This window comes from Lepidochelys kempii, chromosome 28 (genome assembly GCF_965140285.1).
Source record: "Lepidochelys kempii isolate rLepKem1 chromosome 28, rLepKem1.hap1, whole genome shotgun sequence".
In the NCBI taxonomy this organism is placed as follows: domain Eukaryota; kingdom Metazoa; phylum Chordata; order Testudines; family Cheloniidae; genus Lepidochelys; species Lepidochelys kempii.
The window spans coordinates 6,460,205-6,487,238 of record NC_136407.1 but is presented as its reverse complement, the minus strand read 5'-3'; the positions used below and the strand labels follow the sequence as shown (position 1 = coordinate 6,487,238).

General features: G+C 51.7%; 1 protein-coding gene across 2 annotated transcripts in view; it reads right to left on the bottom strand.

The window, feature by feature from the left end:
- LOC140904223 (uncharacterized) overlaps nt 1-21,048 on the bottom strand; it is a 71,350-nt gene extending 50,302 nt beyond the window's left edge. Inside the window, exons 1-3 of one of the 2 annotated variants that reach the window (XR_013635100.1) lie at nt 20,669-21,048; nt 14,348-14,474; nt 3,906-5,629 (exon numbers count right to left, since the gene is read on the bottom strand). Coding sequence is in view for 1 of the 2 variants with exons in the window: in XM_078850914.1 (XP_078707040.1) it covers nt 20,669-21,040 (372 nt within the window). In the remaining variant the exon portion in view is untranslated. The remainder of the gene's footprint in view (nt 1-3,905; nt 5,630-14,347; nt 14,475-20,668) is intronic. The other variant, XM_078850914.1, reaches the window with a different exon arrangement.
- Between the last annotated feature and the right edge of the window lie 5,986 nt (nt 21,049-27,034).

The window sequence follows — 27,034 nt, the reverse complement described above, 5'->3', positions numbered from 1 at the left end:
CACTGTCATTATTGAGTTATGTTATTTCACAAAGTTTTGGCATCCTCATATAGGGAGAAAAAACAGCCAAACTTCCCAGAAGTGGCTTTACCAATAGATGGAAACTGGGATTTAAACTCCAAACGATCTCACTGTATGGGGAGATTTTGATGGATCAGTACCAATAGTGAAAAATTGATGACCATACGTGTTGCTAACAGCAGCCAAAACTTGTGGGCCTTTTTGAGGGAGTGCAGCTTAGCAGAGAATCATACAATCATAGAATATCAGGGTTGGAAGGGACTTCAGGAGGTATCTAGTCCAACCCCCTGCTCAAAGCAGGACCAACCTCAACTAAATCATCCCAGGCAGGGCTTTGTCAAGCCTGACCTTAAAAACCTCAAAGGAAGTAGATTCCACCACCTCCCTAGGGAACCCATTCCATGCATGACAAAGCCAGGAAGGAAGGGAGCCTCTGGCTCAAACTTTGCCTGCACCTACGTCCCTCCCTGATGAAATCGCTGTTGGATGTGCTGGGGCCTATGTTTTAGGAGAAAAGCAAGAGGCCTGTCTACATTTGCCCTCTCAGAGGTGTCCGTCAGGGCCTCAAGACATGCAAAATTTACAGGAACACATCTGGCTAATTAGCAAGCAGAGAAAACCTCTCACTTAGCTTTTGAAATGGCTTACCGAACATGGTTTGGTTTTTTTTGCTTGATATGTCATTGTCTACCAACAAGGATAAAGAAGCGGTGAGAGGTTTGGACTCTTTGGGATCTCTTCATGGATACAATTTAGGATTCCCAAGGGCAGCTGAAAGATGGGCCAATGCACCGCTTGAGAGCCACACCACACTTTGGTAACTATCGAGGGTTGGGGGTGTTTTGCTCGCATGTTGCAGATGTGTGTAAGTGCTTGAGACTCAATAAAATAAAGCTTTAACTGAGACCACTCTTGTACTGTATTGTTTGTGCCAGCAAGCTATTGGTTGGGTGGCCATGTCTCCATGGATTTATTTCCTGACACCCCCGGCACAGAATAAAGTTACCTAGAGCTTTGGGTTGAAAGAACCCCGGGTTACAACACTCTGTTTTCGATCCATTTGAATTCCCCTTTGAAACTTTCATCAACTTCAAGCATATAAAAGGTTGTTTGAATGAGAAGGGAGAAAAATTCTTCTTCTTAACCTCTGAGGACAGGACAAGAAGCAATGGGCTTAAATTGCAGCAAGGACAGTCCAGGGTGGACATGAGGAAAAACTTCCTAACTGTTAAGCACTGGAATAAACTGCCGAGGGAGGTTGTGGAATCTCCACCATTGGAGATTTTTAAGAGCAGGTTAGACAAACACCTGTCAGGGATGGTCTAGATAATACTTAGTCCTGCCATGAGTGCAGGGGACTGGACTAGAGGGACCTCTTGAGGTCCCTTCCAGTTCTATGAATCTATGATCTCCCGCCCTAGTGACACTGAGCAGCCCTCAAGTGGTGAAAGAGCAGGTTAAGAACTATTTAGAAAAGCTGGACATGCAGAAGCCCATGGGTCTGGATCTAATGCATGCAAGGGTGCTGAGGGAGTTGCCTCATGTGATTGCAGAGCTATTGAGCACGATCTTTGAAAACTCGTGGCAATCGGGGAGGTCCCGGACGATTGGAAAAAGAGAAATATAGTGCCCATCTTTAAAAAATAGAAGAACAACAATCTGGGGAACTACAGACCAGTCAGCCTCACCTCAGTCCCTGGAAAAATCATGGAGCAGGTCCTCAAGGAAACCATTTGGAAGCACTTGGAGGAGAGGAAAGTGATCAGGAACAGTCAGCATGGATTCACCAAGGGCAAGTCATGCCTGACCAGAAGGCAGTCAGGTTGTGGTGAGATAACTGGCTCTGTGGATATGGGAAAAATGGTGGACATGATAGATCTTGACTTTAGCAAAGCTTTTGATACGGTCTCCCACAGTATTCTTGCCAGCAAGTTAAAAAAAGTATGGATTGGATGAATGGACTATAAGGAGGACAGAAAGCTGGCTAAATCTTCGGGTTCAACGGGTAGTGATCAATGACTCCATGTTTAGTTGGCAGCCAGTATCAAGCGGAGTGCCCCAGGGGTCAGTTTTGTTCAACATCTTCATTAATGATCTGGAGGATGGTGTGGATTGCACCCTCAGCAAGTTCGCAGATGACACTAAGCTGGGGGAGAGGTAGATACGCTGGAGGGTTGGAATAGGGTCCAGAGTGACCTAGACAAATTGGAGGATTGGGCCAAAAGAAATCTGAGGAGGTCCAACAAGGACAAGTGCAGAGTCCTGCCCTTAGGATGGAAGAATCCCACACATGGCTACAGACTAGGGACCGAATGACTTGGCAGCAGTTCTGCAGAAAAGGACCTAGGGGTTAAAGTGGATGAGAAGCTGGATATGAGTCAACAGTGTGCCCTTGTTGCCAAGAAGGCTAATGGCCTATTGGGCTGCATTAGTAGGAGTACTGCCAGCCGATCGAAGGAAGTGATTATTTCACTCTATTTGGCACTGGTGAGGCCACATCTGGAGTATTGCATCCAATTTTGGTCCGCCCACTACAGATGGGATGTGGACAAATTGGACAGAGTCCAGCAGAGGGCAATGAAAATGATTAGGGGGCTGGGGCACTTGGCTTATGAGGAGAGGCTGAGGGAACTGGGCCTATTTAGTCTGCGGAAGAGAAGAGTGAGGGGGGATTTGATAGCAGCCTTCAACTACCTGAAGAGGGGTTCCAAAGAGGAGGGAGCTCGGCTGTTCTCAGTGGTGGCAGATGACAGAACGAGGAGTAAGGGTCTCAAGTTGCAGTGGGGGAGGTCTAGGTTGGATAATCGGAAACACTATTTCACTAGGAGGGTGATGAAGCACTGGAATGCGTTACCTAGGGAGGTGGTGGAATCTCCATCCTTAGCTGTTTTTACGGCCCGGCTTGACAAAGCCCTGGCTGGGATGATTTAGTTGGGGTTGGTCCTGCTTTGAGCAGGGGGTTGGACTAGATGACCTCCTGAGGTCTCTTCCAACCCTAATCTTCTATGATTGTATGATTCCATAAAGAAGATAACCTCTGCATGGCTGAGATGGAAGGTTAGAGTTCTGGAGTGATGGGGAAGGAGGGGATCCCTCCGACACATCCCATATCCTTTTCTTCCCACCCCGCTCCTGCTTTTTGTTATATTAACATTCATTTTAAATGAGAAAAATGGAAGGAAAAACAACTACAGTTCAGCGCAACCCTGGGCATTGTGAGGACGGGGAATGAGACAATCTCTCCTCAAAGGGGTACACGGTGACTCGAACAACAACTTTGCAGTGGTAGGAAGAGTAAAAATGTGATTCTCCAGGTTTGTTTAGACTAGGAAATGTGATGGAGGTTAGGTCAGGTGAGGAGGAAATGTTCTAGATCACCCCAGCCAGTATACATGGCTTTACAGGAAGAATTGTTGTTTTTTTTACATAAGAAAAGCGAAGGCAAACCAGCTAACTCCATGGAAATCATGGTGATCGGGGTCAAGTAAATTTTACCTCCATTTAGCTAGCTGAGGTCATAGCTATGTCCTCCATCTGAGGAGATAGACATTCCTGGACATTCCTGATAGGAAGGACACATACTTCTAAGACTCATAGGACAATGGGGTTGATAGAAAGGACCATGGGATTCAACCCAAAAGAAGAAAAGGAGGTCTTGTGGCACCTTAGAGACTAACCAATTTCTTTGAGCATAAGCTTTCGTGAGCTACAGCTCACTTCATCGGATGCATTCTGTAGCTCACGAAAGCTCATGCTCAAATAAATTGGTTAGTCTCAAAGGTGCCACAAGTCCTCCTTTTCTTTTTGAGGATACAGACTAAAACGGCTGCTCCTCTGAAACCCAAAGAAGGTTGAGCTGCAAGAGGCAAAAGTGGGCCACTCACCTGGGGGAGCTGAGGGACTATGGTGACGCAAACGGTGCAAGCTGCATTGCATGTCGGAAACAGCAAAAGACTTAAAAAAAAAAAAAAAGTTTGACAGTTCTAGACAAGGGTTTCATGGTGTTGTTCCCCCTTACAGTTTCTCTGATGACAGATGAGTTCTGAGTGAAGCTTTTCCCGCACTCATAACTCTCATAGGGTCTCTCTCATATGTGGATTCTCTGATGCGTAGTAAGGTCTGAGCTCTGTGTGAATCTTTTTCCGCACTCACAGCACTGCGAGGATCTCTCTCTGGTGAGGACTTTCTTATGATAAAAAAGGGCTGAACCCTGAGTAAAGCCATTCCCACACCCACAGCATTCATAAATGCTCTCCTTTATGGGTTCTTTGATGTCTAATAAGGTATGAGCTCTGAGTGAAGCTTTTCCCACACTCGCAGCATTCATAGGGTCTCTCTCCCACATGGATTCTCTGGTGTGTAATAAGGCTTGAGATTTGAGTGAAGCTTTTCCCGCACTCGCAGCATTCATAAGGTCTCTCCCCCGTGTGGATTCTCTCATGTCTAATAAGGTCTGAGCTCTGAATAAAGGTTTTCCCGCACTTACAGCATTCATAGGGTCTCTCCCCTGTGTGGGTTCTCTGATGTGTGACCAGTTTTGAGCTCTGAGTGAAGGTTTTCCCACACTCACGGCATTCATAAGGTCTCTCTCCTGTGTGGATTCTCTGATGTTTAAGAAGGGCTGAGCTGTCAATGAAGTTTGTCCCACACTCACAACATTCATAGGGTCTCTCCCCTGTATGTATTCTCTGATGAGTAATAAGGTTTGAGCTCCGTGTGAAGCTTTTCCCGCACTCACAGCATACGTAGGGTCTCTCTCCTGTGTGGATTCTTTGATGTTTAAGAAGGGCTGAGCTCTCAGTGAAGTTTTTCCCACACTCACTGCATTCATAGGGTCTCTCCCCTGTGTGGATTCTCTGATGCGTAATAAGGTTTGAGCGCCTAGTAAAACTTTTCCTGCAGTCAGAGCATGCATAGGGTCTCTCCCCTGTATGGATTCTCTGATGTGTAAGAAGGCTTGCTTGCTGAGTGAAGCTTTTCCCGCACTCACAGCATTCATAGGGTCTCTCTCCTACGTGGATCCTTTGATGTTTAAGAAGGGCTGAACTGTCAGTGAAGTTTGTCCCACACTCACTGCATTCATAGGGTCTCTCTCCTGTGTGGATTCTCTGATGCGTAAAAAGGTTTGATCTCCGAGTGAAGCGTTTCCCACACTCGCAGCATTCATAGGGTCTCTCCCCTGTGTGAATTCTCTGATGCGTAATAAGTTTTAAGCTCTGAGTGAAACTTTTCCCACATTCACTGCATTCGTAGGGTCTCTCTTTCATGTGAATTATCTCATGTCTAACAAGGCCTGAGTGGTAACTGAAATGTTTCCCGCACTCAGTGCATGTATTTTTTCTCTTTTCTGTGAGTATTTTCTGCTGGGTTACTGTTTCTTTGAGGTCCTTCTGAGTTCCCCACCCATTCATCGGTTTACATACATTCTCCCCTTTCTGGTTTCCCCGTTCGCTCTCCAGCGTCTCCTGACTCTGACAGGCTTTTCGCTGCTCATTACTCCTGAACACTTTCCCTTTGGATCTTTGTGATAATACCCCATTTGGTTCCACTTCCTCAGCGTCTTCATGCTGGGGTTTCTGCTCCTTGTTCTTACTCACCGTCCCATCACCTGTTGGGATGCAGAGAGAAGCCTCAGGAAAAGGGAGGGGCAAACCAAAATAAGAGCTAGAGTGAGAGAAAATAAAAATCGGGATCCGAATTCCCCCAAACTCTTCCCTTCTATGGGAGAGAGGAAGGGATCAATTCTGCCTCAAGATCCCACCCAAGCTCTCAATGGGAAGGGAGGGAGGGACTGCCAGGTGTCAGTCAGAATCAGTAGGAGGGCATGAGTGATATGTACCCTGAAGTTACAACTTATTAGACACCTGCTGAGGAGACTCCTGAACTTAGAAAGCTCTCATGGTCTTTGTGTGGAATCCCAGCTCTTTCCTCCGGACACTTACAGATTCTGAGTTTGTTTAATGTCTCCTCACCAGTATAGCGAACTCTAAGGATCTCTCTTTCCTTTGACCTCTGGGGCCCAAAACTCTTCCCTTTGTTCCAGGTGGGAAATGATATCAAGTTTGTAAATTGGAAAGAAAGGGGAGATCGGCTGAATGTATAGGTTTATATATTAGTTCAACCACAGTCCACGGTAGACCAGTAAAATCCCAGGGTCAGCTCACCAGGTACCCAAAGGTACACAACACTCTGCAGGGACGGAGCCGGTAGGAAGCCTCACCAATCCCCCCTAGTAACAGCAGCCCCCACTTCCCTAGCCCCCGGACTGGCCCCCCAGCCAAGTTTTTGTCACGGCGGGTATTTTTAGTAAATGACATGGACAGGTCACGGGCCTGTGAATTTTTGTTTAGGGCCCGTGACCGGTGCAGAACTTTTACTAAAACGGAGCCTTAGTTATGATCAAAGAGGCTACTAAAACATAAAGAAGGTAAAACCATGTGCCGGAAAGTGAAGATGCCAGAGAGAGGGCAAGTCCCCCTGGCACTGGACACCTGCGGATGCCCCTGTGGAGGCCAGAGTCACCAGGGGTAGCGAGACCCTGAAGACGTCACGGACACGGCATCAGGGGATACAGGAGGAAGAAGCCCAGGGGAGCCAGGCAGTGGACCCAGTTAGTGACCCAGCTTTTGTGTTTCAGCTGGATCCCTGCCAACTCCGTGGCACAGATGCTCGCCACTACCAGGGCCCTGGACGGGGACCCGGTGGAAAGCGAGAGCCCTGGTCCCCCTACCCTGGCCACCACCCCCTCCTTGGTGGTGGCCCACTTCCCTGACTCTGGCCAATAAGCTGCATTGTCCTGCTGAGGGGGGCTGTTTTATGGACTCTGACCACCAGGCCATACAGCCCAAGGGAGAGGGAAATTGAATTGATTCTGGCCACTAGGCCCCCCGAGTCTGAGTGAGAGGGTGCCCATATTGACTCTGGCCATTGGGCCGTACTGCCCTGAGGCTAAGGGCAGGCAGGCGGACTTAACTGGGGGGCAGCGGCACCCTCACCCCGCCCCCAAAGATGGACGGGGTGTACAGGGCCTGCGATGCATAGTGGAGAACGCGGGCGCCAGTCGGCTCCCACTGAAAGGCCCCGTAGGCGAGACAGCTGATGAGCTGACGACCCCTCTGTCCTGACTAGCAGTCACTCTGACCCGAGAAGGAGATGGGCAAGTTCCTGAAACGGCTGCTGGAAAACCCCCAGCAGCAGGTGACCAACTGCAGCAGCCCAGCAATAACAGATGATACAAGAGCTGGCCGCACAACACCGGGTGCGACAAGAACAGTTGGTCCAGCAGGTGCAACTAACAAGATCACCTTCCCCTGCCACAGCTGGGCTGCCAGAAGGGACCCCACCTGTCGGCCTCCCAATAAACCTCACAAAGGTGGGGCCTGGCAATGACCTGGAGGCGTTTCTGGTGACTTTTGAGCAGGTGGCTACCGTGGCCCCTGGGCCACCCTCCTGGCCTTATACCTGATGGGACCAGCCCACGCGGCATCCCGGAATCTGGACCGGAAGACGTTCTGAGCTACGAGAAGGTGAAAGCAGAGCCATCTTGGATCAAACCGGCATCAACCCCGAAATTTTCCGCCGAGAACCATAGCCCACGAAACGGTCCGGGGCCCAGGTGGCAGAAGCCGTCACTTTAGAAGAGTTCACCCAAATCCTCCCCAGTGTGCGTGGGGGAAGGAGGGGATGCAGCGACGTCGGCCAGCGACATTGGCTGAGACCGTCAAGTTGGTGGAAGACTATTTGGCAGCCTAGGGGGGCAAAACCATGACCCTGTACACCCGAGAGCCTGGGCAAGAGGGATGGCCCAGCAGGGAGTTGAGGGGGGACGCAGTCGCCCCAACCAGGGGACCCACAACGCATGCCCCGATGCTACCTGCTAATCCGAACCCCAACCAAAGATGGCCAGCCAGCCAGCCGACCTACAGCCCAGAGAGAGGAGGATCTGTTAGGGGGGCCAGCCCTGACAAAAGGCAGACCTGGGGACCAAGAGGAACCAAGACCGCTGCTATGAGTGTGGCCAGGAGGGGCACTTTTGGCGAGACTGCCCCTATATGGACTGTAGTTATGGGCAGGTGTGCATAGCCAGCCCTTGGGCCCGGAAAAGTGGTCCAGAGAAACTCCTGACCCCCATACGAGTCGACGGGATCTCCACAACAGCCTTGGTAGACTGGTTGCAGCCAGACGCTTATCCGGGCCGGCCCAGTACCAAACCTAGACTGGCAGGGACTGAGACACATCTCTAGTATATCCACGGGGACATATGGCCATATCCGACCGCGTGGGTAAGTCTGGAAACTAGCCACCATGACTAGGTTCTCCAGGTGGGTGCAGCCCCCAAAATTGGCCGACCCTGTGGTCCTGGGACAGGACTGGCTGGGGATCCAGGAGATCCTACGTGAATACAGTTGTCGACCCGCAGAAGAGGGGAAGAAAGGGCTAGCAAGCTGGGGATTACTTGGGCACCGATCAGAGCCTGACTCAGGAGAGTGGCCATCCAACCCCACCGAGACTTCAGGTGACCCATACCCTGATGCGGAGACCCCCATGAAGGATGCCCACGCAGAGCTGGAGCACGACAGGGACTCATCAGGGAACAGAGGGAGGACCCCACCTTGAGCCGAGCCTGGGAGCAGGTTATGAACCCAAACCGACGGGCGAGTGGAGAGGTTTAATGGACCCCACAAGGTGATGCTGCGTAAGTTGGTGGGAAAACAACTCTGGGCACTGGGACACGTTACTCCCAGCCTGGCTGTTTGCCATATGGGCTGTTCTCCAAGCCTCGACTGGGTTCTCCCCTTCGAACGTCTCTATGGGAGGCAACCCCAGGGCATCCCTTTTTCCTTCTCCAAAATAAACACTGCTAGGGTTTGAAGATGCCTGTTTTGTCACTCTACAACACTGACCCCAGACGGACGAAGGTATCTGCACTCAGCCTGATTTGCTGGGCAAGTGAGGTTCATACGTAAGTTATTGTCGCCCAGGGCCCGGTGTCGGTCATGGTAAAATTGCAGAATTCCACTGCAGGAGAGGGAAAAGCCTGCGGCCTGACAGCTGAGGGGGGCACTCAGAGAGACCCGGAAGGGGACAGGGTGCAGCTAGCCCGGTCACTCTTTATGAGACCCACTCCCCTTCCTCCCACTGGTCTCACCCCTCTCCACCTCCTGGGTCTCCAGAAGCAATTGCTCCCGGTGTTCTCGCTTCCGCTCTCAGTCCCTGCAGGCCTCTTCGCTACCTGTTCCCCAAAATTTCCTGTTTCCCAACCACTTTCCCCCACTGTCCTGAGCGATCTCTGCTTCAGACTCCAACAGGGCAGAAGTAAGTATGGCAATACACCAGATACCAGACCACCCTTCGTTCGGGGCTGCTGATGGGGGCAGCGTGGCCTTCAGAGCTGGTCTCCCGGCCAGCAGCCGCCATTCTCTGGACGCCCGGGTCTGAAGGCAAAAACCAGAGAGAATGGCCAAGTTACAAGAAATTTGTCACATCCTGTGATTTGGGCAAAAAAAAAAAAAAAATTAACTTTGAAATGCTTTAAAGAAGAACCGATCTGTCTGCACATTGTAAAAGATGCCACTTGATAGAGCAGAGAAGTTCTATCGGGCTGGTTTAATATGATGCCATGAGAGAGGATCCTTTATAGGTCAGCTTTTCTTCGGGCTGGTCTGTTACTGCTTTCAAATAACTCTGCAAACACACAGAATAAAAACTTAGTTCACCCATTTCGTTTTTGCATTTGTAAATTTAAAAACAAACAAACAAACCAGGAGTAAGTCATTTAAAAGAGAAGTACGCTCTTTCACATATTCCAGTAAAACGTGATGGACACTGCGTCATCTGCTCCTGGAATTTCCACTGTCCGTAACTGAAAAAATTGGAGTCTCACGAGATGAAGGCTTAAAAAACCCGTCAAACCGAACACAGACCACACTGAGCTTGCTTCGGCGGGGGTTCTGTTGTGATAACTGCATAACTTAGCAACTTCTACGTCAGCTACAGAATAAAAAGAATATAAATATATAAACAAGTGCAAAATTCTGGACTTAGAAAACACAGTTAAATCGGGGACAACGTCTTTACAAGAATCATCACTTGATTAGGCTAATCAAAGCGGTGAAAGTTGATGCCAGAGCTTATTCTGAAAAAAAAGTTCCCTGTATTAGGAATTAATTTGTCGGGAACCTGTACGTTCTAGCTTTAACACACGTAGAAGATCAGGGTTGGAAGAGACCTCAGGAGGCCATCTAGTCCAAGCTTCTGCTCAAAGCAGGACCAAGCCCCCACTAAATCAGCCCATCTGCAACATCTGTCTCAGAACTGGCAAGAAACCACGCTTTCTCTCTCACAATACGTGCGGTGTATAGACAACAGGAGCCTGGCCTGGTGATTTTACTTCAGGATACAGAGACTGAAGTATGGAAGAACATAGAAGTGTTCTTTATTCATCCCGACAGCAGCAAACCTTGGAAAGGTTGGCAGACAAATCTACACCAATGTAGAGCGGCTCCAAAACTCTGAACTGCCAAACCACAGCAGGAGCGGGGGACGGATCCTTGCAACCTTCATGAGTTCAAAGCGGCTATTGCGGCCCGCCAAGCTCCCCGTGGGGGCCCCCCCCCGGACCCTCCCCAGCGCGCTGTGGCCCTAGCCTACCTCCAGGCCAGGGGTGGCCAAACTATGGCCCCGGGGCCGGATCCGGCACCTCAGGGCTTTGGATCCAGCCTGCAGATTTGCCAACCCCATGGTGCTGAGGGCCCCACACTGCCCCCGCGACCCCCGGGGGGAAGGGGAGCAGAGAACTCCATGAACGGGGACCCGTGGCCAATGGGAGCTTCGGGGGAGGTACCCATAGGCAAGAACAGCTCATGGAGTGCTCTGCTCCCCATCCCCCTGGGGCCACATGGACAGGGTGCCCACCGCTTCCCGGAGCACAGGGGGCCGGGGCCAGGGCATGCAGGGAGCCTACCCTGGCCCCGGTGCGCACCCCTGCCTCCCCGGAGCCGCTCAAGGTAAGCGGCGCAGGGCCGGAACCCGAACCCCTCCTGCAGCCCGCACCCCAACTCCCTGCCCTGAGCCCCCTGCCGCACCCCAAACCCCTGCCGCATCCCGCACTCCCTTCTGCACCCCAACCCCCTGCCCTGAGCCCCCTGCTGCACCCCACACTCCTTCCTGCACCCCAACCCCCTGCCCTGAGCCCCCTGCCGCACCCCAACCCCCTGCCGCATCCCGCACTCCCTTCTGCACCCCAACCCCCTGCCCTGAGCCCCCTGCTGCACCCCGCACTCCTTCCTGCACCCCAACCCCCTGCCCTGAGCCCCCTGCTGCACCCCGCACTCCTTCCTGCACCCCAACCCCCTGCCCTGAGCCCCCTGCCGCACCCGGCGGGCAGGGGCAGAGTGGGGGCTGGGGGGAGGGGCGTGATGCAGCCCTCGGGCCAACGTACGAGTCCTCATGTGGCCCTCCTGGTGATTCGAGTTTGAGACCCCTGCCTTACATGGATCAAATCTTTGGCTCCTGCAGTCAGGTTTCTGCATGCTCCCAAAAATAACGTGAGGGAAGGCGCGAACCCTGGCAGACGGAAGGGGAGATGGACCCCATCTCGGGCTAGCGCAGAGAAGCAGAGAGTGGAGCCACTGATAAAACTGAGGGTGGTTTTGAGCTGAGACGTATGTCTGAAATTATTTGTAAAAGACGAAATAATAATCATGAATAATCCCGTCTGAGCCCCCGAACCCCTTCTGCACCCACATGGGGAAACTGCCCTAGATGCATGGAGCACCTGGCGTTGCTGCTTGCCCCCCACAAGCCCCCCAGAGCCCCCTAGGAGGGCACAGAGGAATGTTTGGGGGCGGGGGGATGCACTCTGTGCATCACCGCTCACCCCTCTGAACGTTCCTCCATGCGGACAAAGCAGGGAGAAATCCGGGAAATGCATCACCTCTGTGAGTTTGGGGGGGGGGGGCAACACCCCGTATGTCCCCCCAACTCTGCCCATTCACTGCACTCCCCACTGTCACTCACCGCTCTGGGCGCCCCTCTGCCCATTGGCATCATGCCCCTCTTCTACCACCCGGGCGGGCACCCGTGTCGCCAACACCTAAAGCCGGCCCTACCTGGGCAGGAGCTAACTGGAAGCCCTGTTTGTTTATAACCTAGTCCCTCTGTCCCGAGATGGTCCCTTGGCTCACGGTCATCACAAACCGATGCCCGGTCGTTGTGTCTCTCCAGGGCACTCCATTCATATATGGACAGTTCCTTATAGCGTATCCCTGCCAACCTGGGCAGGCCTACCTTACTCCAACAGACGTTAATTCCCCGGTCCCAGAGGAGGAATTAACGCCTTCACCCCCAGTGGGTAACAAAGCAAAACGAGAGAGGAAACTGAGTCATACATATTGTTCATGACAAAAGAATATTAATTAAGAATGCCCACATTCTCCACAGGGCGATACGGGCAAAGTGAAGGGCTAGGATGATAAATCGTAAAATCCGGTCTGAAAAGGACATCAAGAGGGCATCTTGTCCGACAACCCTGAGGCAAGGTGAGGATGTAGTTCCCCGGATTCTCCTCCTTCCCTTTCCCCCCTAAAATACAACCCCCGCCCCTTCAAAAAGTTCTAAAAAACTTTGAACTACGGTTCTAATTATCTGACTGATCTCAATCACTTGCCACGTCTCTCAGCTAGTACACGCCACCCCACTGCCGCGACGGGGAAGCAGCGTCGCAAAAGTGACTAACTGAGGAGTTTGGCACGCGGAAAAGCGAGGAGCCGGCGATTGAAAGGCACGCGACGTGTGCATGAAAAGCCGCGAGGCCGAGGCTTCTCTGATTAGCCACAATATTTCCAGTCATCTACAATCACAATAATGGTTTGGACCGAGAGAACAGACTGGGGCCATTGAACCTGGCACCCATGCACTTGGGGATAGAGATTTCAGCCCTGCCACTGATACCTTTCAGGCACTGTGCATTCGGCATTTCGCTTGCGTCCCGCAGGAGTTCCTCTTGGAAGTTTTTGCCCTCGGATACCAACATTTCTGGGTTCAGAGCAATATTTTAAAAGTCCTTGAAAACACACGCGCAGACTCTGACATGGTCTGCTCTCATCCCTCTGTTGATAAGGGCTGTGGAAAATCCCCCTCCCCGCATCCAACATGTCTATTCTGGCAAAAGCTCGAGTGTAGACACTGGTATAGTATCGAAAGCATCAATTAAAAAAAAAATCAAGGAAATTAAATGCCCATAAACTACGTTCAAGGAAAGTCAAGTTGCCCAGTGTGGTCTCATGCCTTTCACCATAGGGACAAGGCTAAACGTAGACTTCGGGAAACCAGAAAATGAAGAGCTCAAGTACATACCACCCTCACAGTGTAACCTTAACTCTGACCCCCCCCCCGCTCCCACCCACACACACACAACTCCTGAGAGTAAGAGCCACTGGGAATGGTTTAGTAAGGTTTTGCAAAGGTTAACTAATGACCACAAGAACTGGAGACTTCTTTTCCTGAAGGATGTCAAGATGGGAAGATAATTTAGTCATACACAAAGTAGTCAGTTCAGTATAGTCGTGACCGGGTGAAATTCGATGGCCTGTTATACAGGTCAGACTAGATGCCCGATTGTCTCTTCCGGCACTCAGATCTATCAATCTACAATAGATACGAGGAAGGACTAAGAGAACATGCCACTGTTTGTGTTGTGTTCACAGACGGGAATCCCAGCATTTATCGGCATGCCCTCCGGCTGCGTGCACGGGGTCAGCCGTAGCTGTAATCGGATGGGGGAGGGAGCAGTTGGGGCGGCTTGGCAGAGCTGGGACTGTGGTATGGAGGGAGGTGCGGGTGACCCCAGAGGGACCGGGTCTGCCCCGTGGCCATGCTGAGTGTAGTAGATTGTGTCAGGATAGGTCTAGGGGCACGCATGCTCGTGCTCTGCAGTGCGAGGGGTAAGTGAAGATGACGACTCCGGAGGATTCCTGCCGGAGAGGGTAAAGGGGTGGCCTCATTCTGCACGCCTGAGCCGGTTCCCGTGGAGTAGAGTCAGGGTTTGAGTGCAGGCCAGGGGCAGGCAGCTTCTGTTTGCTATGACAGAAAGAAACCCAAATATCATCGGAGCAAAAGGAAAGGGTTAGACTTTGTGCGGTACTGCTCCTGGGCTCCGTTCCCCGAACGGTTGGTAGCAGGGGAGGGCAGAGGGCGAGTGTGTGTGTGTCCCTGGCAGGTCGGGGCGATGCTGAAACTGGGCAGAGTTAAGGTGGCATTGTGAGGACGACCTGAACCTTAACCCTGCATTTCCCCTGCCAAGAACCGAGGGGACGGGAATCCTTACCCAGCGAGGTCACGTTCTCACAGGTCTCCTGCATGACGTCTCTGGAGAGGGCTCTCTGAGCGGGGTCCAGCAGAGCCCCCTCTTCCCTGGTGAAATACACAGCCACCGCCTCGAAGGTCACCGGCCCCTGAAAGAGCCAGAGCCCCACACTCAGGACCTGCTGCCCCACTCACGGCCCCACTATTCGTGGGGGAGAGGAGCCAATCAAATGAAAGCTCTGGATGGTTCGTTATCAACAGAGTCCCACCCCCACCCGCTCAGAGCACCCAGGAAACACCAGGGTGAGGGGCGAAGAGGAGCCCCTCGTCTCTCCGAGCAGATCCATCACACACCTACTAGCCACAGACGGATACAGGAGATGGAGCCCCGAGCAGGGTCCAGGGAAAGCTCCCTGGTAGGAAGCCCAACCTCTTCCTCATTGAGAGCAGCTGGATGTGAGGGGCCAGGGCAGCTTCCCTAAGCCTCCCTGGAGGGTGCCCCCTTCAGATCTTGCAGCAGCCAGGGGGTTTGTTTCCCGTTTCACAAATCCCACTAAAACCCCCAGGGTCTGTTCACAGAATCTAAGCCTCAAACTAAACCAGTCCCAGCCTGTCCCCCTCCCTTTCTCCACCTTGTAGGTTTCCTCCCCTTCCCACCTCCAGACACAACTGCCCAGAAGCGCCCCCCTCCCATGTATTCACTGCCCCTCTCCTTCCAGCAGGAACTGCCCCCCCCCGCATTCTCCTGGGGATCCCTTCCTTCCCTGGCTTTGCTGCGGCCCTTTCTCGTCCCTGATCCTTGGTCGCAGGGAGCGAAACATTAACCTTACTCTGCAGCACTAAACCCACAGAGACATTTCTAATCCCTCCCAGGGACAGGGTCTGAATCCAACGCTAGGAAAGAGCAGAACCAAAGGAGCCCCTCTGGGGGGATTCCCCCTGACACTATCCCCAGGGCAGCACGCAGGGGGAACAGGGAGAGTCAGGGGCTGGTTTTTCCTCTCTCTGCTCCTCACCTTGTTCACAGGAACATGATTGTGCCCAGGGATGGTGCAGCAGGTGTGTCTGGGAGTCTGGCAATCCCCCTCACTCATTTCTCCTCTTCAGTCCCTTTCTCTCCCCCACTTTCCTCTCTCCTTCCACCCTCTAGATGGGAGGCGTGGTCACCATCCCATTCTCGGGGGCTTTCTCTCTCCCGCCGCTGGCCCCGCTCTGCGTGTGCTGGGAAGGGGGATCCCAGGCAGGAAGACGTGTTACCAAAAGCAAGTTATTGGACGCAGTACAGGGTGCGTGGGAGAAATGGAAGGGCCTGGGTGAAGCAGGTCGGACGAGATGACCTAATGATCCTTTCTGGCCTTAATGGTGGGAGCAGCTCTGGGGCTCACAGACATATAGGGAGTGGAGAGGTCTCTCTCAATCCCTTGGGAGTTTCTGGGTCAGGAGTTCCCATCAGCAGTGCCTGGGGCTAGTCCCAGCTGGAGAACGTCCCCACCTTGGCGGGGCTTAGGGGGAGCTTTAATGAAGGTCTCTCCCCAGCAAAAGCGTGGTGGACGGCTATTCTCCACTAGCACAATGGAAATCTCTATGATTAGGGTAAAGCTCATTAATACTTAGCCCTGCCATGAGTGCAGGGGACTGGACTAGATGACCTGTCAAGGTCCCTTCCCGTCTTACGATTGTATAAGACACAAGAATAGTGACACGGGTCAGACCAAGGGTCCATCTAGCCCAGTATCCCGTCTTTTGACAGTGGCCGGCTTCAGGGGCAATGAACAGAACAGGACAATGAATGAGTGATCCATCCCCTATCATCCAGCCCCAGCTTCTGGCAATCAGATGTTTAGGGAGACCCAGAACATGGGGTTGCCTCCCTGACCATCTTGGCTAATAGCCACCGACTATCCTGCGTGAAATGACGTCGTTCGTTGTTCGACCCAGTTATACGTTTGGCCTTCAGAACGGCCCCCTAAAAGCCAGTTCCAAAGGTTGACTCTGCAGTGTGTGAAGAAGTAACTCCAATTTTCCTTCTTTTCCACTTGCTGCCTCTTAATGTCATCCAACCCCCGCTTCTTGTGTGATGAGGAGGGGTAAACGACACGTCCTTATTTACTTTCTCCACACCAGTCATGACTTTATAGCCCTCTATCATATCCCCCCTTAGCCGTCTCTTTTCCAAGCTGAAAAGTCCCCGTCTTATTAATCTCTCCTCATATGGAAGCCGTTCCAGACCCCTCATCAGTTCTGCGACCCTTCTCTGTTCTTTTTCCAGTTCTAACTTTTTTCCAAGGCGGGGCATGCAGCGTTCAAGGTATTCAAGCTCATTTCTAAGCAGTAAAATCCCAGAGCCAGCTGCTTTAAGCTGCAGGACACTCTGGGATATTTAACTATTCCCAGCTCTGCTGGGAACACACAGCCATGCGCGGGTCACCAAAGGGGCTCCTAAAAACGCCGAGAAGGCCACTCTGTGTCCCCGAAAGTGAACAGTAACCAGAGGGGCAAGTGCCCCGGATCATCTCACTGAGAGTGAAGATGAGAGGCCTAGCGAGGAGGGGATCAGAGTATAAAAGGGGACAGCTCAGCTTCGTCTGGGCTGACCGATGACGGGAGCAGATACGTGTTGCAGGTTCCCAATGGGAGGTGGCTGAAGCTCCAGGACATGGAAGCCAGCTGGCTTGAGACTCCAGCTGACCGCCCGTGGAGGCAAGACAGTGAAAGACGTCAGACTACCAGTGCTGGAAGGCAGGGTATGAAGCGAGCCAGGGAATGGGACTGGAGTATCGGGTGCCCGAGACTGATTAGAGAACCATTGGTTTCCAGGGACCCGGGGGCTGCGCAGTGGGGATGGGAGAAATGCCTGGTGGTGAAACACTGGAATGGGTTCCCTAGGGAGGTGGTGGAATCTCCTTCCTTAGATATTTTTAAGGTCAGGCTTGACAAAGCCCTGGCTGGGATGATTTAGTTGGGGATCAGTCCTGCTTTGAGCAGGGGGTTGGACTAGATACCTCCTGAGGTCCCTTCCACCCCTGATCTTCTACGATTTTATGATTAGCAGAATATGGTTTGTCACCACCTGAATAGCCAGGAGATAAAGCCACAATAAAACAGTCACTTATCTGCCAGAGAAATGCTCCAGGCAAGCTCCACACCGGTTGATAAATTGTAACTTCATGTAAAGGTCCTATAAACCTCATTCTTGGCCATTATCTATCAGTTTATGTAATTTATTTATTTTTGCGTGCTTTTAAAAAAATGGCTAAAACAGTATTTCACTGGCCCTGGCTTACCACTGCATAAGAGACCAATTACTTGGATCAGCTGGCAGAAATGTTCTTACGTTGAGGTTAGTCACTGGGTCAACATAACATTGTCCCTCAACGACAACTGTGCTCCCAATTCAGAAGGAAGAGCAGGTGTGAAGCATTAAGTGTCAGCCTGAAGGAGCGAGCCTTTCCCATTTACCGATGGCAAAGGAACCGGCTCTAGGTAAGACGAATAAAGTTAAGACAAATTCTGATGCTAAACGAGTGTATTTCGGTGGAGCGCCCCTTGGGAAAACGACGGGGTCTGATTGTTCCCGCGTGAAACTCTCATTAGGGTGAACGTCAGCTGTGCGTACACTTTTGTTGAAATTTACCCAGGAACATAAATGGCCACAGAAAGTCCCCCAGGGCCGCAGTACCATCGCGGTTACATGACATGAATGGGTACAGTGTGCCAGAATCACAGGGTCTGGGACAGCAACTGCAAAGAGGGTACGTATCTGCTCTGGCCACGGGTTGGGGTGTTTATTCTGTACACACACCCCCGCACCATGCCTCAGTTTCCCCATTTCCCAGATGGAAATAATGACCTTGACCTTTCTCTGTAAAACACTTTGAGATTTATAAATAAGCACTAAATATGGCTGGCTTTTTGAGTTGTGTGTTAAAAGGAAATTAGCCAAACTAGGACGAACGGAAACGTTTTTGTGACCGGTGTGGTCTGACTTCCAATGGCAACAATTCCCTGCTGTGCATTTGAACCTCCCCACACGGTGTTTGCAAAAGCTTTTTGAGGGCAGAGGGACCTATCTAGGGGCCTATCTATGGAGCGGTTATGCGAGTGGCCTTCTGGAAAGAAGCCCGGGGGGGGGACGTCAAGCCAAATGAAGGTTTGCCTGAGCCCATGTGTTTGTAAAGTCTGCCCAGCGTGGGCAGTGAACCACAGAATGACGGGGTCCAAATTAACTGTTACCGCTCAAGAAAGAGATCGCGGAGCCGTTGTGGCGAGTTCTCTGCAAACATCCATTCGACGTGCCGCGGCCGTCAAAAAGCGAACAGAAAGTTGGAAGTCATTAAGAAAGGGATAGAAAATAGGACAGAAAATATCCTATTGCCTCTATATAAATCCATGGTACCCCTACATCTTGAATACTGAGTGCAGATGTGGTCGCCCCACCTCAAAAGAGATATATTGGAATTGGGAAAGGTTCAGGAAAAGGGCGACAAAAATGATGAGGGGTCTGGAACAGCTTCCGTATGTGGAAAGATTAATAAGACTGGGACTTTTCAGCTTGGAAAAGAGACGGCTAAGGGGAGATACGATAGAGGTCTATAAAATCATGACTGGTGTGGAGCAGTAGATAAGGCAGTGTTGTTTGCTACTTCTCATAACACAAGACAAGGGGTCACCCAATGAAATTATTAGGCAGCAGGTTTAAAACAAAGAAAAGGAAGCATTTCTTCACACAACGCACAGTCAACCTGGGGAACTCCTTGCCAGAGGATGTTGTGAAGGCCAAGACCATAACAGGGTTCAAAAAAGAACTAGATAAATTCATGGAGGTTAGGTCCATCAATGGCTATTAGCCAGGATGGGCAGGAATGGTGTCCCTAGCCTCTATTTGCCGGAAGCTGGGAGTGGGTGACAGGGGACGGATCACTTGATGATTCCCTGTTCTGTCCATTCCCTCTGGGGCACCTGGCCCTGGCCACTGTCGGAAGACACTGGGCTAGCTGGGCCTTTGGTCTGACCCAGTAGGGCCGTTCTTATGTTCTTAATGGATCATTGTATGTGTGCGTGAGACTCTGAAGGGGAACTGGACAGACCTACCTAAATTATCCAAGCCGATCCAGTGTAAAAACATAAACAACATGAAGGTTGAATAGTCTATAGGATTTTCAAAGTGCTTTGTACTGTTAATACAAGAGGACGGGAAAAAGGGGAAGATGAGTGGTTTTTCAAACTACTGTGAGCCTTAGTGTCCTGATTTTAAAAGAAACACTGACTTTGATTTCGAAATTGCGGTGTTATATTTGACAGTCAGATGAGACCGTCACAGATGCAGCCCTGTCTGAACATTAAATCACTCAAGCATTTGGCATAAGAGGAAAAGATTCTTCCTATCCAAAATTCCCCTGCTCTTTCCAAAGAGGTGGCTGCATTTCCGCACTGCATTTATACGTAGTGAGTGCGAAAGCAAAGTGCACTGATCCTGGCGGAAGGAGGGAGTGGGAACGAACCGCTAAGTCCTGCGGAGGCCAGCTGAAGACAGACCTTCCCTGGGAGCCGTAGGAGGCTGGGAGCTCTTGGCGGGGTCCCGCTGGTTGGGGTCCGGCCAGTGAGATGGAGCCGCGGAGAGATGTTCTGGAAGCGATGGTTCCCCCACTGCCCGGCCACCCACATGGGCAGGGGAAGCGAAGGGCAGGCACTGAAGCCCAAAGTTCGCGTGGGCCCAGCAGCAGGGGTGGGGAGCTGCCTTGGGCAGCTGGGGGGAAGCCTAGACTGGGTGACCGGGGGCTGGTCAGTCTACGTAGGGGGAGCACGGCCCCCTTTTCCCCCTCCTGTGCCCCTGCCCTGTTGCTGGCAGAGAACGGGCACGCCTTCCCCACCCCAGAAGCAGCCGCACCCCACAACTGCCTTGCTATTTAGCGAAGGAGTGGGCGCACCGATTGGCCACCTAAACCGGGGTGTGTGTGTGGGGGGGGGGGGTGTTTGCGGGGGGGGGGGGGGAACACACTTGCAGATCTTTTGTCGATTTGAAAGGGCCAGTGCAGAGAAACCGGAGGCAAATCTGGGGCAGGCTGGCGAGGGAAAGGCGGGGAATAGACATGGAGTTTATAGCTTTCATGGGGAAGAAAAAGGCCAAAACTTGGGGGGGGGGGGTGTTCAGAGAAGACAGGCAAGATCTGCTGGAACTTGACCCCCCCTTTACAGGCAAATCCCCTGCAATTCACAGTCTCCCCCCCCCCACCTGAGTGTTTATCTCTCCCCTTCCAGACACAGACACGGGGTGGGGGGGACCCCCCTCCCCCTCCATACCTCACTTTCCCACGGTCACTTTCCCACGGTCTCTGTCAATTACCTGCAGCCTCTGGCTCCGGGCTGGTCCCAGCGGGAGAAAGTCCCCGGCCGGGCAGGGAGGGGTTAATGAGGGGATTTCCCCCCCCCCAGCACGGACCCCGGGGAGGGGGGGGGGAGCCGCAGCTGCTCGCCCAGCGTCTGATGATCTTGTTCTTTGTTCTCCCTGATTCCTGCCTCCTTCCTCCCGGCACCCACCGCTCCCGGCTGCTCCAGCCCCTTCCTGTGCCCGGCAAACCCCCGCCCCGTCCCGGGCTGGGGGGTGTCTGCGGGGGCTGGGGAGAGAGAGCGAGACCCTGGGCAAGGGCCTGCAGCTGCAGGGGGCATCAGTGGGGAGAGAGATTCCCGCCTCCCCACATCTGCCCCTCCCCTCCATTTGCTGCCCCATCCCTGGGCTGAGGACAAGTAACCCCCCCCCCCCCGGCCCCCAGCGCCGAGGGCCTCAGAGATCCCCCCTCTCCCTCCAGGACGCGCCCCGTCAGCCCAGACCCTTGCCTCGCTGAATAATAATTGCATGAATTCATAGCCTCATAGATTAGGGTTCATAGAATATCAGGGTTGGAAGGGACCCCAGGAGGTATCTAGTCCAACCCCCTGCTCGAAGCAGGACCCCCAATTAAATCATCCCAGCCAGGGCTTTGTCAAGCCGGGTCTTAAAAACCTCTAAGGAAGGAGATTCCACCACCTCGCTAGGGATTCCAGTGTTTCACCCCCCTCCTTGTGAGATAAACGCTCTTGCAAGCTGTTAAATAATAACCTCTGCTGCCACTCTAGTTATTATATTACCCTACTGAGGCCAGTGTGGCCCCACGGCTGAGCGAGAGATGTCCTGGGCCTTGCACCTTTGGAGGAGAAATAGCGAGCAGACTCTAGGCTAATTCTAAGTATGATTTGTTGTTATTCAAATACACCTGCCTTGGAGCGGAGAAACAGCCCAGGGGAAGCCTGCTCCTCCAGAAATCTCAGCCCACCCCGACGCCTGGTTCCCAGGTTGTTGCTTTGGGTGACATCTTGCCTCTGAATTCAGAGAACAAAGCCGGAGCCAACTCGGCTGTCTGCCACGGCTTCTCTCCAAGGACAACTGATGCCCTAAATACACCGGGACACATTGTCTCCCAAAGGCTAAACATTTGCTCATGTGCTCAGGAAAAGAACCTGGGGTCAGCCTGGATAGCAAGCAGAGCCACCTGTTACCTCCCACCATAACAGTTCCTGGTGGAAAGGAGCCACAAGGTCTATCCAATTCATAGAATATCAGGGTTGGAAGGTGAGGCGATCATCTAGTCCAACCCCCTTGCTCAAAGCAGGACCAATCCCCAATTTTTGACCCAGATCCCTAAATGGCCCCCTTGAGGATTGAACTCACAACCCTGGGTTTAGCAGGCCAATGCTCAAACCAGTCTAGTCAGGTAGGAGGGGAATTCAGCCTTGTTATGTCTCAGAGCTCTGAGACCAGATGGGGTGGGGCCTTCCTCAGTGTTGTCAACTCTCATGACGATTATTGTTTTCCGTAAAGCCCCAGCTCCTGGAGTCAAGTGGACATGTGATGATTTCAGCCTTCGCTCTTAAAGAAAAAAGTAAGTTTCTAGCCCTCGTGGCTACGGAGAAAGCTTCAAAATGTGACCCCCGTGCGCCCTGAAGACTCAGAAAGCAGAAGGCAAATAAAAAGAAGCCCAAATGTCTTTTGACACAGTCACATGATTGTAAAGACATGTTCATGATTTTGGGTGAGCCTGCCTCAGGGTTTCTGAGCCTTTGGGGTTGGCAATTCAGCAGAACACCGGAGTTACGAACACGCTGGGAACGGAGGACGTTCGTACCTCTGAACGAAACGTTCTGGTTGTTCTTTCCAAAGTTTACACCTGAACATGGCTGGGGGGCTCTGAAACTTTACTATGCAGAAGAAAATGGCTGCTATCCCTTTATTTTCTGTCAAATACATTTCACGCAATACTGTACTGTGTCTGAATTTGGATTTTTTGGTCTTTGCGGCTGCTGGATCACGTATGTCCGGTTCCAGAGGAGGTGTGTGGTTGACTGGTCAGTTTGTAACTCTGGAGTTTGGATCTCTGAGGTTCTCCAAAGCCTCTCAATACTTGAGGATTTAGATGTGGCATCTGTAAGCGTCCTGCCCCTTCCCACCACTCCCCGGCAGGGAAGCATGACAGGGTTTCTGAAGTCAAGTGACTTAGGGAGAAGGTTTTTCCTTCTATTGAGGCCCTGAGTTGACGTGAAACCACTCAGTGAGAACGGGGGATGGAGAAGCTAACACCCTTGCTGTCTAGGGTGACCGTATTTCCCAAAGGCTGGGGCTTGCATCTCTGCTCGCCCATGCCCTGCCTCCTCCTGGCTTTGGACTGGCATCACCACTCAGTGACAAATGCCCACTTTGGCCAAAAAAGTCGGGATGGCCGGGACAGGGCTGAAAAAAGGGATTGCCCTGCTGTCTCTCTGATGCCTGGCCAGGGATCCTGGCGTTGCCACAGTGGTCCGTATACAGAACTTTCCCCCCAGTGGCATGCAGCACGTTGAGTGGGGCTGGGACTGGGGGAGGGAGAGGGAAGATCCCACAAATCCGCCAGAATCCAGACGTCACGTTCAATGCTAGGCGTGTCTGGAGAACGTCCTGGAGATTGCACCCTGCGGAGCTCAGAGACCAAGCCTCTGTTCCTCAGCATCCCTGCCCGCAACCCTCCCACCCAGAGAGACCACGGCTGGTGACACTGGTATGAGCAGGAACGGCTGGGCCCATCGCAGGGTCACTGAGGCACGAATGAGCTTTGGTAGAGCTAACATTCCTCATCCCGCTCTCCGGGTGCAGATGCTGATCCGCTGGGCTTAAACCATGTCACGCCTAGGGTGATGGTCGGGTAACGGCCCCACTCAGATCGCGCTCTGCTGTCTGAAGTGAGGGACCCATCTCCCCTTTCCTGAGCCAGTAACTGTCTCTGGATATTTCTTTCCCCAGCTCTCTGGCCGTGCCTAGATTTGTCAGAAATCTCCCAACCCGGGTCAGTGAGAGAGGAGAAGGGGGTCACCCTGAACGGCAGGGGGGGGTTTACCCTGAAGAGCTGAGTGTGGCCTGGCTCCGGAGGGGCTGGGAGCTGGGGTAGCTGTCACCCTACAGCACTCTCCGGAGTATACGAATCCTGTTCTGTTTCAGGGTGGGTGTGTTTGGCATGGAAGCGCCTCGGGGCAGGGTCCCCTTTCGCTGCACCTGCCGAGCAGTCAGAGGTGTGAAGTTCTGGCATGGCCTTCCAAGGGGAGCAGTGGGGGGCAAAAAAACGAACCGGCTTCAAGACTGCGCTGGATACATTTACGGAGGGGATGGGATGAGGAGACTGCCTACAATGGCCTGTGGCCCATCGGCGACTGCCCATAGCAAAACTCCGCAACGGCCGGAGACGGGGCATTAGATGGGGAGGGCTCTGAGTTACTACAGAGAATTCTTTCCCCGGTATCTGCCTGGCAGGTCTTGCCCACATGCTCAGAGTCTACTTGATCGCCTTATTTGGGGTTGGAAAGGAATTTTCCACCAGGATAGATTGGCAGAGACCCTGGGGTTTTTTCCACCTACCTCTGCAGTGTGGGGCATAGGTCACTTGCGGGTTTAAACTAGCATAAACGGTGGGTTCTCTGTAACTCGGAAGTCTTTAAACCAGTGGTTCTGAGCCTTTCCAGACTATTGTACCCCTTCCAGGAGTCTGATCTGTCTTGTGTACCCCCCGCAAGCTTCACCTCACTTAAAAACGACTTGCTTACAAAATTAGACAGCAACGTACAGAAGTGTCACGGCGCGCACTTACTGAAAAATTGCTTCCTTTCCATTTTTACCAGCTCATTATAAATCAATTGGAATATCAATATTGCACTTACATTTCAGTGTGTCATCTATCGAGAGGCATAAACAAGTCATTGTCTGTATGAAATTGTAGTTTTGTCCTGACTTCGGCAGTGCTTTTTGTGTTACCCGTTGTAAAACTAGACAAATATCTAGATGAGTTGATGGACCCCTCGTGGAAGACCTCTGTGTACCCCAGGGGTACGTGTACCCTTGGTCGAGAACCACTGCTTTAAACCTTGATTTGAGGACTTCCCTAACTCAGCCAGTGGTTAGGGGGTCTATTACAGGAGTGGGTGAGTGAGGTTCTGTGGCCTGTGACGTGCAGGAAATCGGACTAGATGGTCATGATGGTCTTTTCTGACCTTAAGGCCTAGGAGTAGTCAAGTTGAAGGAATAGGAAGGGGACGCTTTCTTGAAACCCGCCCCCCCCACACCCACACACGCTGGGACAAAACCACACGTCCTTTCTGCAGACACTTGCCCAGGCCATGGTTGGCTGTGACCCTGAGACTATTATTGTCCTGGAAGGGGGTTTCAACGGCAATGTAGATTAGGTTTTGGACAGGAACCATGAGGAGCCACACGCTCCATCAGCCGGGGGACTGTATTGTCTCCTGCAGACCTTGGGATTAGTAGCTGTCTGGCAGTTCTCCCATCCCATTGCTAGGCAGTACCCTTGGCTGAAGGCTACTCCCAACCAGGTCTTAGGGGCTATCATTTTTATACCACGAAGGCCAGTGTCAATATATTTGTTCAGTCTTCTAGGTCTCCCAGAAACAACAAGGAGTCTGGTGGCACCTTAAAGACTAACAGATTTATTTGGGCATAAGCTTTTGTGGGTAAAAAACCCCACTTCTTCAGATGTATGAAGTGAAAATTACAGATACATGGCTGGGATGATTTAGATGGGGTTGGTCCTGCTTTGAGCAGGGGATTGGACTGGATGACCTCCTGAGGTCTCTTCTAACCCTGATAGTCTATGATTCTATGAAATATACTGGCACATGAAGAGAAGGGAGTCACCTTACAAGTGGAGAACCAATGTTGAAGGCCAATTCAGTCAGGGGGATGTGGTCCACTCCCAATAATTGTTTAGGAGGTGTCAATACCAAGAGAGGAAAAATTGCTTTTGTAGTGAGCCAGCCACTCCCAGTCCCTACTCAAGCCCAAATTAACAAACCCCGTTGCCTACTCTGTCCCCATATCTACTCTAGTGACACCATCAGAGGACCCAGCCACATCAGCCACACCATCAGGGACTCATTCACCTGCACATCTACTAATGTGATAGATGCCATCCTGTGCCAGCAATGCCCCTCTGCCATGTACATTCGCCAAACCGGACAGTCTCTATGCAAAAGGTGAAATGGACACAAATCGGACATCGGGAATGGTAAGATACAAAAGCCAGTCGGAGAACACTTCAATCGCCCAGGACACTCAATTACAGATTGAAAAGTAGCTATCCTTCAACAAAAAACTTCAAAAACAGACTTCAAAGAGAAACTGCAGAGCTCCAATTCATTTGCAAATTTAACACCCTCAATTTGGGCTTGAACAGGGACTGGGCGTGGCTGGCTCACTACAAAAGAAAAGACGACTGAAGTGATCCTGATAACAGTCTTCAAATATGTTACGGTCTGTTATAAAGAGGACAGTGATCAATTGTTCGCCACGGAGCAGCAGGATAGTACAAGCAATAATAGGCTGGATCAGCAGCCAGGGAGGTTTAGGATGGATATTAGGAAAGCCTTTCCAACTATAGGGATAGATAATTACTGGACTCGGTTACCAAGGCCTTGTCTACATGGGAAAGTCGATCTAAGCTAGGCAATTTGAGTTACATGAATAGCATAACTCATGTCAACGTAGCTTAGATCAACTTACCGCAGGGTCCACGCTACGCTGGGTCATTGGGAGATGCTCTCCCGTGGACTCCCCTTACTCTTCTCATTCTGGTGGAGTACAGAAGTTGACGGGAAAGTGATCTGTGGTTGATTTAGTGGGACTTCACTAGATCCGCTAAATCCACCACCACTGCATCGATCCCCCGGTAAGTGTAGACAAGCCTCAAGAGAGGTTGTGGAATAGCAATCACTGGAGGTGTTTAAATAAATACCCGTGAGGGATGTTATACTCGATTCTGCCTCAGGATGGACCAGCTGACTTTGTGAGGTTTATTTTAGTCCTATTTTTGTATGATTTTAGGGTTCATTGTCCTAGTCCTTCACTTTGACCATGTCTCCCTGTGGAGAATGTGGGAATTTTTGTAATCTCATAACACAAGAACGAGGGGTCACCCAATGAAATTAATAGGCAGCAGGTTTAAAGCAAACGAAAGGAAGTATTTCTTCACACAACGCACAGTCAACCTGTGGAACTCATTGCCAGAGAATGGTGTGAAGTCCAAGACTATAACAGGGTTCAAAAAAGAACTAGATAAGTTCATGGAGGATCGGTCCATCAATGGCTATTAGCCAGGATGGGCAGGGAGGGTGTCCCTAGCCTCTGTTTTCCCGAAGCTGG